General features: G+C 40.8%; 1 protein-coding gene across 2 annotated transcripts in view; it reads left to right on the forward strand.

Moving 5' to 3' along the window:
- The window catches only part of LOC127655342 (interleukin-1 receptor type 1-like), a 29,631-nt gene extending 18,585 nt beyond the window's left edge, over nucleotides 1-11,046 (forward strand). For both annotated transcript variants that reach the window (XM_052143102.1, XM_052143103.1), the window contains exons 7-11: nucleotides 3,268-3,382; nucleotides 5,032-5,162; nucleotides 5,662-5,805; nucleotides 7,278-7,436; nucleotides 7,820-11,046. In XM_052143102.1, the coding sequence (XP_051999062.1) occupies nucleotides 3,268-3,382; nucleotides 5,032-5,162; nucleotides 5,662-5,805; nucleotides 7,278-7,436; nucleotides 7,820-8,232 (962 nt within the window). In that variant the 3' untranslated portion in view covers nucleotides 8,233-11,046. The remainder of the gene's footprint in view (nucleotides 1-3,267; nucleotides 3,383-5,031; nucleotides 5,163-5,661; nucleotides 5,806-7,277; nucleotides 7,437-7,819) is intronic.
- The last annotated feature ends 597 nt before the right edge of the window (nucleotides 11,047-11,643 follow it).

Consider the following 11,643-nt stretch of genomic DNA (forward strand, 5'->3'; position numbering starts at 1 on the left):
GGGACTGGCATGCACCAATTATACCCGTTTGCCTTTTCTCAAAGATTAAAGATGTCTGGGCTCCCAAGAGTGAACCCCTAGTGTCAACTTATCGACACAACATCTCGTTCCCTCCATCAGGGAACGTCTCGGTTACTAGTGTAACCCCCGTTCCCTGATGGAGGGAACGAGACGTTGTGTCGATTGTAGTAACGCTAGGGACTTCTTTCTAGAGCCTCTTTTACCACTGAATATGAGAAAAGGCCAATGAAAATTTGGCGAACAGAATTTGCATGACCCGCCCCCGGATATACGTGTATAAAGGCGGGGATCGTGCATCTGTTCAGTCAGGTTATGCACTGAGGAGCCGAGAATAAGATTCTGCCATTACAGTGGCTTGGTAAAGTGTGGTAAAGTCCATCAGGGAACGGGTGTTCCACTAGTAACCTAGACGTTCCCCTTCTGTCACTCACTTGACGTTGTGTCGATTTTAGTTACACTAGGGGTCCCAATAAATAACGCCACTTACACTGAATCGTGTTACTTGATCTGAGTTTGCCGGTCGACTCCCCAGTGGGCGAGCCTCTGTTTGGAGACAGCGTTCCCTTTCCGCTGTCCGTCAAAGCAAACAAAGAGCTGCTCAGAGAGTCTAAAGCTCTGTGTGCGGTCCAAATAGCAAAGCACGTTCCGGACACAGCAACGATAAGGCTGGGTTTGCCTCCTTGCATCGCTTGGTTTACTACCTGGTCCCTGAAAGGGGTCGCAGGAACCTTGGGCACATAGCCCTGTCGAGGTGTTAGGATGACATGAGCATCTGCCGGACCGCAAGTGTTGCTGATGAGGACCATGGAGAGATCCCATGAGGGGAACAGGCATGGCCTGTGAGGATTCTACCTCGGCCTGTCCAGAGGCCTTCTGAGCTTTCGCTGTCAGCGACAACGTCATCCTACAGACCTTGGTGGGGAGTGCAGGGTGATCCCGCCAAGTGGCTGTGCTTTGTGGGCTTGACATTGAGCTCTGCCCTGACCCGAGGAATCCCGACCAATCGTCTAGCCGTGAGGGTTGAGGGGAGGACGGAGGGTTCCAGTCCAGCCCCGTGCTCACGGCGGTCCGGGCAAGCATATCGGACATCTGTGCATCAGCCTCAAACTGGGCGGGCAGACCCGAAGGTGGCAGCCCAGTTGAGTCCCCTGCATCAGATACTGCGACACTCTCCGATGCAGCAGCGACGCCATCATCTTGCTTCATGTTGCCAACGGAGACATCAGACTTGCCATGAGCCGAGCCGATCTCATGTCGAGCCGGGACGGAAACAATCGAGCGTGCTGGGGGGCGGGTGGTTCGTGGGGATTTACCCAGCAAAACCGTACCTGAATCGCCTCCATTGCCAGCCGGGTCGTCCTCAATCCCGTGGGAAGAAGGAGCAACGTGGGGAGCGGCTGGAGTGGCATTCCCTTTAAGGAATGAAAGCTGTGACCGCAACGATGCCATGGTCAGGTTCTCGCAATGAGAACATGAACTATCCACAAACGCTGCCTCAGTGTGATCACGACCCAGACACATGAGGCAACGCCTATAGCCGTCAGAAGCAGAGAGATATCTGCTGCATCCAGGAACAACACGTCTTTAAAAAGACGTTATATGCTCTTTTAGAGGATTATTGCTCTTTTAGGAACGCTGTCGAAGCGCCAGGGGCATGGATTGCACACGGCTCCGAAGAAAGAAGCTGACTGAACAGATGCACGGTCCCCGCCTTTATACCCGTATGTCCGGGGGCGGGACATGCAAACTCTGTTCGCCAATCTTTCATTGGCCATTTCTCATATTCAGAGGTAACCAAGGCTCTCGAAAGAAGACCTTAGTGTCACTACAATCGACACAATGTCGAGTGAGTGACAGAAGGGGAACGGTTTATCTTCGAAGGGTTACATCAGTAACCATGACGTGTGGTAGACGTATGATTTTTTTTTTTTTTTTTTTATAAATCAAGTCAAGTCAAGTGGTTTTTATTGTCGTTTCAACCATATACAGTTAGTACAGTACACAGCAAAACGAGACAACGTTCCTCCAGGACCATGGTGCTACATAAAAACAACAAAGGACCAACATAGGACCACATGAGACTACACAACGAAATAAAATACCTATATAAACTACCTATATATACCTATATAAAGTGCACGTGCAAACATGTGCAAAAAGTACAGGACAGTACAACAAATTTCTGACAATGAACAGGACAATAGACAGTGCAGCACCGACCAGTACTCAGTAGTGCAAAAAGATGACAGTTTCTAAAAATGTAAACATAACATACTATGCGATAATGTTCTATGCACATATTGAGGTAGCAGACAGTTATAAAGTGACAGTTATTAAAGTGCAACTCAGGACACGTGTGTGTCAAACCAGTCTCTGAGTATTGAGGAGTCTGATGGCTTGGGGGCAGAAGCTGTTACACAGTCTGGCCGTGAGGGCCCGAATGCTTCGGTACCTCTTGCCAGACGGGAGGAGGGTAAAGAGTTTGTGTGAGGGGTGTGTGGGGTCGTCCACAATGCTGGTTGCTTTGCGGATACAGTGTTTTTTGTAAATGTCTTTGATGGAGGGAAGAGAGACCCCAATGATCTTCTCAGCTGTCCTCACTATCCTCTGCAGGGCTTTGTGGTCCGAAACGGTGCAAGTCCCAAACCAGGCAGTGATGCAGCTGCTCAGGATGCTCTCAATAGTCCCTCTATAGAATGTAGTGAGGATGGGGGTGGGAGATGTGCTTTCCTCAGCCTTCGAAGAAAGTAGAGACGCTGCTGGGCTTTCTTGGTGATAGAGCTGGTGTTGAGGGACCAGGTGAGGTTCTCCGCCAAGTGAACACCAAGGAATTTGGTGCTTTTGACGATCTCCACAGAGGAGCCGTCGATGTTCAGCGGAGTGTGTTCACCTTGTGCTCTCCTAAAGTCAACAACCATCTCTTTTGTTTTGTCGACATTCAGGGACAGGTTGTTGGCTCTACACCAGTTTGTCAGCCGCTGCACCTCCTCTCTGTATGCTGACTCGTTGTTCATACAGCGAGTCATCAACATTTTTAAATGTGTTAATGGATGAGTTAGAGTGAATAGTGAAAGAAAAGCAGCCAATAAGAGTCCAGCATACATGGAAACTCCATTAATATTGTTTAATATATAGTTCCCTTTGTGTTATTTTAAAGTTTTAATGACTTGGCTATTATTTTCTATTATTATCATGGGCATGTGCAATGTGTGTTTGAATAATGCATTAATATGTGTATCACTACAGGTGAAAGTTTTAAGTTCACCTGTAAAGCGCACATTGGGAAGAACAACATCAATGAAATGTTGATGTATTGGTGGTGGGACTCTGAATCTATAGCTCTAAACTACAGTGGCATCACGTAAGGACACAAGAAATATTTGCACTTTTATGTAGGCAATGTCTAGATGGTAACCTTTGCTCTGCAAAACATTTATCGCAAACCTACCTGTAACCACAGTCATGAAATGCCCACAGTCTGTTCACTAACCATCCGATGTACTGTACATTGCTGCAATCGCCAGTTTTGCCATCGCCAGACCGTGATACTGTTCGAGGGGGGGCGGGGACTGGCCCGTTTTATTATTTAATTTTTTCCGGTTTATTATCGTCATATCTACTATATCAGATAAACTAGGCTCTATATGGCTTGTAAAAACAAAATGAACTGATATTGGTCACTTTACATAATACAGTCTCTTCCTGTCTTAAGTGGCAGTTCTTGCATAACCAGCAAATACAAATCTCACTTTGAAGAGCAAGGGTTACCATCAAAAAATTACAGAAGCCCTGAATCACACCATTAAATAATTATATAGGTGAAAACATTTTTTTAGGTGTCTAGTGCCTTCTAGAGATAAAAATACAAAAATTATATTGTTTGGTCTCTCAAAAAAAAAAAATTATCTCTCAAAAAATTTCTCAAATTAATTAAATTAGAGAGAGAAAGAGAGAGAATAATAATAAAACAAAATTTGAGAGAAAAGTGTTTGTTTTTTTTTTTAGATAATTTTTTTGAGAGAGAGAGAGATGAGCGAGTGAGTGTGTGAGTGAGTGAGTGAGAGGGAGGGAGGGAGAGAGAGAGAGGGAGAGAGATGGAGTGAGTGAGTGAGAGATGGAGTGAGTGAAGGAGTGGGAGAGAGATGGAGTGAGTGAGAGAGAGGGAGAGAGATGGAGTGAGTGAGTGAGAGAGAGGGAGAGAGATGGAGTGAGTGAGAGAGAGATGGAGTGAGTGAGTGAGAGGGAGAGAGATTGAGTGAGTGAGAGAGATTGAGTGAGAGAGAGGGAGAGAGATGGAGTGAGTGAGTGAGAGAGAGGGAGAGAGATGGAGTGAGTGAGAGTGAGTGAGTGAGAGAGAGGGAGAGAGATTGAGTGAGTGAGTGAGAGAGAGATTGAGTGAGTGAGTGAGAGAGAGGGAGAGAGATTGAGTGAGTGAGTGAGTGAGTGAGTGAGTGAGTGAGTGAGTGAGAGAGATTGAGTGAGTGAGTGAGAGAGGGAGAGAGATTGAGTGAGTGGGAGTGAGTGAGAGAGAGATTGAGTGAGTGAGAGAGAGATTGAGTGAGTGAGTGAGTGAGAGAGAGATGGAGTGAGTGAGGGAGAGAGATGGAGTGAGTGAGGAGAGAGATGGAGTGAGTGAGTGAGTGAGAGAGAGATTGAGTGAGTGGGAGTGAGTGAGTGAGTGAGTGGGAGTGAGTGAGTGAGTGGGAGAGAGAGATTGAGTGAGTGAGCGAGAGAGAGAGAGGGAGAGAGAGAGATGGAGTGAGTGAGTGAGGGAGAGAGAGAGAGGGAGAGAGAGAGATGGAGTGAGTGAGTGAGGGAGAGAGAGAGATTGAGTGTGAGAGAGAGAAAATATATATATCTGGGACCTGCTGAATGTTGTTTTTTTTTACAGTGTGGTTCAGGGCCTCTGTAAAAATGGACCCTTTTTGCTTGTAAACAGATTGAAATTCCTTTTCATTATGCATTATGAGCCACTCATAGAATGTGTGCATTTATCTTTTTTTCTCCCAGTGTGGAAGGGGACATGTTGCTGTGTACATTAAACATCCCCGAAGTCACAGAAGAATATTTGAATACTAATCTTCAGTGTTATGTTGAACACTCAGCAGGAGATGATTCTGGAATATTGCGGCTTACTCAAGGTGGTTATTTTACACAGTTGCATTTAGTGTCAATTAGGCATTAACCGAAAATGCAATTTAGCCCAAGAGACATTTTAATGTTCAATAAAAAAATGTAATGGACAATATTATAAATCTTCACTGTTATGTCTAAACAGAACTATTTTGTAATATTTGTTCCAGGTGAATTCTGTGGAACCCAAAAGCATTTGTTATGTACAATGTTAGTCTCAGTCACCATTCACTTTCATTGCATTTTTTTTTTTTGTTGTTGTTTTTGTTTTTTCCATGAGAGTGAATGGTGACTAAGTCAATATCCATTTGTGTTCCACACAGGTTTGGAACAACTAGAGGGTTAAATATCCATCATCTGCTGATAAATAACTTTGATCCATTTTAAATCCTTCATATGGACTGTTTAGTAATAGACTAATGAAATTGTGCATCCCTGCTTATATCTGATGTATTTCTGGTAATGTCTCCTCTTTTCTAACCTACTCTATTCTCTTTATCCCTGTAGCCAATCAGAGTGAGCTTTATTGTTGGATAGGTGTTGGTGTCGTCACTGTGCTCATATTATTGGCTGCGGTCCTTTTCTATCTGTTTAAAGTGGACCTGGTGCTGACTTACAGGAATCTCTGCTTGCCTTTGTCTGTACAGAACGGTATGTCTTTAATTAAGAGAATTTAAAATAACGAGTGTGTTTACATGCACAGCAATACACTTATAACTATCAGCTATCATCACAACACTAGCGGGCATCGGATAAGCTCGTAAGAATGGCGGTAAAGGTGTTTATATGCAACGTGGTAATGGGCAAAAATCGGTTTATGCTTAAATCGTTTATGATCGTATACTTCGATAAATGAACACTGTTTAATGCGTTTACATGACCACACACACATTGTCAGTTTATTTAAAAGTAACGCTTTAAAAAATGTGTGCAATTAATCATGCAAGCGAAACCGCAGCTGTATAGGCAACGTGCAGCTTATCAGAGAACAAACCACACTTACCAAGAGCAGACAACACAAGATGAGAACATGTTCTTGCATTTACACACAGCTTGATGACGCACATATCCGAACTTAGGAATCTCAAGACGTGATTTTATACGTTTTAAACTACGTTTAATGATGTTTTATGATGCAACGCAACTAAAGTAAGACGCTCAAAGCATCCGTCTGACGCAGGTGCACATTGACGCGTCCTTAGAAAAGCCCTCATAATAAATCTCAGATTAATTGATTAATTAAATTGCAAAATGTATTGCAGTGAACTGAAGGCCAATGATTGGCTTATGTTCAATAATATGCAAATAAACAATATATCGGATTCTGAAGCCACTTTTTGCAACTGCTCTGCCACAATAATGTAATGCATTTTAATTATCTGAATAGCATTTTTTAGAATATATATATATATATGTATAGTATGTATTATTTAGTCATTTTTACAAATATATAATATATAAACAATATAAAATTATTGTTACAATATTACAATAATAAGAGATATTCACACACACGCACACATACACATATACACACATGCACATACACACACATACACACACATATACACACATACACACACACACATACACACACACGCACACATACACATATACACACATGCACATACACACACATACACACATACACACACACACGCACACATACACACATGCACACATACACACATGCACACATACACATAGACACACATGCACACACACATATACACATGCACACATACACAGACACACATATATACACACATACACACACACAGACACACACACACATACACATATACACATACACAGACACACACACACATATACACACACACATGCACATATACACACACATATACACACACACATGCACACACACACACACACACACACACACACAGACACACACACATACATACACACACACATACACACACACATGCACACATACACACACACAGACACACACACATGCGCACACACACATTTTCTTCATGCAAAATATTTTTGTGTTTTATGTTGTTGTTGCATGTGACCTGGATAAGTTTGATGACATTCACCCTCATCCATTACAGTATATTTTAAAATATATATTTTTTTATATTCTCATGTTTAAGATGGAAAGTGTTATGATGCGTATGTCAGTTATCTCCATGGTGACCAACTGAGCTTATCTTCGACCATGACCTTTGCCCTGCATTTCCTTCCAACGGTCCTGGAGGATCTTCATGATTACAAACTGTTCATCAGTGGACGTGATGACCTTCCTGGAGAAGGTAAACATGCTGTCAATCACGTGAACACACAAACACACGTGCGGGTGATGAAACACAAAATGATCTTCTTTTTGCTCTTTTAAAATAACACGTTTGATTCAGTTCTCAATATATTTCTGTAATTGCTCTGAAATGGCGTCACACCTTAAACTCTGGTGCATTTTTGGGCTGACGTCACTCAAATTTAAAAGCTCACCATTCACACATCCTGTGGACTAATTGCACAAACATTGGTCTCATTTGTCAGAGAACAACTTGATTTCAACCTTTCAAAGCGTTTTGATATTCATGATGTCACTTAATTTTTATATCACCAGTAAAGTGCCTTTACAAACACTTGCATTGCACAAACACATTTTAATAATGCAAACGTTGTTTTGCAGCGGTGCAGGACACCATTGCTGATAGAATGAATCGATGTAGAAGGCTGATCATCGTTCTTACGTCACAGAGCTTTGCAAAGCCTCAGACTGACACCAAAAACAGTCTTTTATCCGATTGTGAGCTAGCCGTGATGCCAACAAATCCTGTGGAATTATGGGGCACGTACGAGCAGCGAGTGGGACTGTATGACGCTCTTGTGAAGGAGGGTCTGAAAGTGATCCTGGTGCAGGTGGACGACGGGGTGGAAGAGTCTCTGCTGCCAGAATCTCTGCAGTACATCAGCCGCACCAAAGGCATCCTGAAATGGAGGACAAACAGCAGCGAAAGGGCAAACAGAAAGTTCTGGAAGTATCTACGGTACCGTATGCCTCCAGCCCGACTGCAGAAGTGCAAACAGAGTCCGACGCTTTGAGAACTGTCTATTCTTGAAGAGACCAGCATGAGTTTCAAAGCTGGTCCTGGCTGGTTTACACTGGTTTGCTGCTGGTCTAGCTAGTGGATAAGCATAGCCATGTTGTTCACCAGTTAAACAAATAAACCAAAAATATATTAAACTAGTCGACTAGTCCGACAACCAACTAGTCAACTACTGAGGTAACCAGTACTGCAAAAAATTCAATACAAATATTAATTACTCAATCATTATTTTTGTTTCCCTAGATTCTTAAATCAAGAAAAACTCAGTGGAGAAGCAAAATTGCGTACAATATTTTCCTTCATCAATTAAATATTATATCAAATAATTAAAATTGCATTTATGCTGATAAGGGTAAGGTTTTTGGCCTGTCCCTCGCTATGATTGTTCTTATCCGCAGGACTTTTAATTTGAAAATTGAAGGCAAAATTATAAATAAATCACATTTGCATATTGTTCTAAGTATAGTCTCATGGTTTGCGTAAGTATATATTATTTTTTATAAAATATCAGTGTCCCCTGATTTCATATCAGCCCTGTTACCCTCAACAAAAACCCTTGTAAAATAATGGTACATTCCAGTGTCATCACTTCCAGGAAGTGACATCATCTCTCAACCAGTATTCCATCAGTTAATACACAAGACAGTTTCTCTCTCTCTCTCTATAATGTTCTATTTATGATCATTTATGAGGTTTGACTGAGGGGGGACATCATGCAATGTCAAAACTGTCATTATTTTTAAAGTATAAATTGAAACAATTATTTATTTAACGTAATAAACTCAATATCTGCGAGTAATATCCTTTCAAAGTGTACAACGTGTGCTTTTGTGGACTTTATCTATTAGCTAGCAATTAGCAAATTTGATGTGAATCGTCAAACCTGTTACTTTTCCAGCGTAACAGGTTTTGATGTGGGTAACAGGGATGATGTAGATTAGTTGTCACCTTAGGGTTAGGTGACCTCACCTTAGCCACACTGTTTTTAAAGTTTATCTGTGTAAAATGCAAATATTTTTAAAGGTCATCCTGGGTGTACTATGGGGATTTTCTACTGCACGGTACAACTCCACTCAACTCTGCTTGCTTTTTTGGGGTTTTCCACTGTGGATAGTACCTGATACCTGGTACTTATTTTAGTACCACCTCGGTCGAGGTTCCAAGCGAGTCGAGTCGATAATAAATGTGACGTCAAAATCCTGCAGATCACTGATTGGTCAGAGAAAATCGTCCCTAACCCGGTCGTCACTGGATATGCGACACGGGACATCAACCCGCTAGTTTTAAAGTTAGCAACAGCGATAGCAGTATCATTTGTTCACGCGACTGTCGAATTGTAAAAAGAAATGGCTGTGTGCAAAACCACGCCATGGTCAATAAATGAGGTGCAGACGTTCCTCTCGTTAGCGACGAACGAAACGTTGTGAAACGATAAAGTCTTTCAGGACACAGCTACCACCGGACCGACCAACAGTGCAGGGAAAAGTAAAACAAACGTAAAAGTGACTACAGAACCATCAAGGAAAAGTGGAAGCGGTTTGACCAAATGGACGCCATCTAGACCGGCGAGCAATGGGACGGACGAGTGTCCTGGACTGGCATTAATCTACGATGGAGGATGAGACGTTTTGTTACGTTAACTCTATACTCTGCTTGAAAGCTTCACTTGATTTAGTTGATCAGCTACTGGAAGCTTCTAAAACAACTAGACCAATTTAACTGTTACACTTGTGTAAAATCACCATGCAACAACTGCTTCATGCAGCACAATGAGCTAGCAGCTAACAGCTAGCGGTCGTGTTATAGTTATTGATTTGTGTCACGTTTAAGATGATGTCACGGCAGTAGAGGCGGCGCAACTATGACGATCATCCTATAATCCCGCCCACATTGAGGCGGCACTAAACTGCAGTGGAAATGCAAGCTCAGAAAAGTAAAGCGAGTAGAGGCGAGGCGAGTCGAACCGTAGCGTGCGGTGGAAAAGTGCCATTATTGAGCTAATGCCTATATCATTCAGTGTGGGTGACATATGAGCATCAGTTACATTTTAGCTAGCATTGTTGGTATTGTTAGTATCAGTATTGTTGGTACATGCATCTGGTATTTAAAGTATTAACTATTTAAATAGTTTTAACGTTATTGTGTTGATTTCTATTTGATTTTATATTTGCACTATTACACACTTTTACAGATGATAGTAGTATTCCATTAAGTGCAGCAGAAAAACAAAAGGCGCTATCGTGCTCGCCAAGCCGCAGATCCTGAAGGAAGGGCAAAATACCTTGAATGGGAGAAACCGAAATGGAGGAGAGACAGAACGCATTTGTTTTAATTGCTACAAAATATAAAGTTTTCATTGTAAGTTTTGAAATGTGTTCCCTCCTTCAATGTGAAAACAAGGTTTTGGATGATCTGGATTCAGCTTTCGCCCGTCTCACTTATGAAGCCTGACTGATTGTCATCCAGCAGTTTGTTCTGTGAGAGATAGGATTTGATTAATTGAAAACAGCCCTTTCAAGTGTTTTTGCCATGAATGTGATGAGAGAGACTGGTCTGTAGTTTTCTGTCTGTGTGGGGTTAAATTCAGGTTTCTTCTGCAGTGGGGTAAAATTGTTGTGTTTTATTATATTGTTGTTATCGTGTTATTGAAGCACAGTTTTGGTCAACAACATTGGAAAAATTTGAAATATTCCCTCATAATAATAATAATAATATATATATATATATAGTGCTGGCGCTATTGTGACTACACTTTATGTCAGACTTGTTATTGTTAATTCAATTAAAAATGAATAAAATAAAATGTAAATACAAAAACAATTTAATCATTGATTATTTTTTGTATTATTTTATTATTATTATTTTGATGCTGTAGTTTATAAAAACTATATTGGTTTATTTAAGTGTAAATATAAATAACTGAATATTTCTTCTGGAAACTTTTACAAATATTATGATGACATCGATTATAAAACTTTAAATTCTGATTGAATAAGAAGAGTTTGAAGCTGTTTTAGAATGCAGATAAATATGGACAAAACCTGCAAAAATAATAAATAAATAAATCAATAAATAAATGTAATAATAAGAAAATAAATAAAGGAATAAATGTATTGATAAAACAAATATAATTCGTTTTTAATGAAAGTTATTCCTCAATTTATTTTTGTAGACTTTTTTCCTTTATTATTTTCTCTTTTAATTTTTTTCTTTAAAACTTTTTTTATTCTTACATTTTTTTTTTTTTATGATTATTTGTTAATGAATTAATTATTTTTTATATTTATTTATTCCCACCTGTATTTTTTTTTATATGCATTATTACATTTCTGTCTCGTGTATGATAATGATGTGGGCGGGTCCTGCTCACCATTGGTTTATTGAAGCGTGTGCTCGATTACTCTTG

Source organism: Xyrauchen texanus, chromosome 14 (assembly GCF_025860055.1).
Source record: "Xyrauchen texanus isolate HMW12.3.18 chromosome 14, RBS_HiC_50CHRs, whole genome shotgun sequence".
Classification (NCBI taxonomy): Eukaryota; Metazoa; Chordata; class Actinopteri; order Cypriniformes; family Catostomidae; genus Xyrauchen; species Xyrauchen texanus.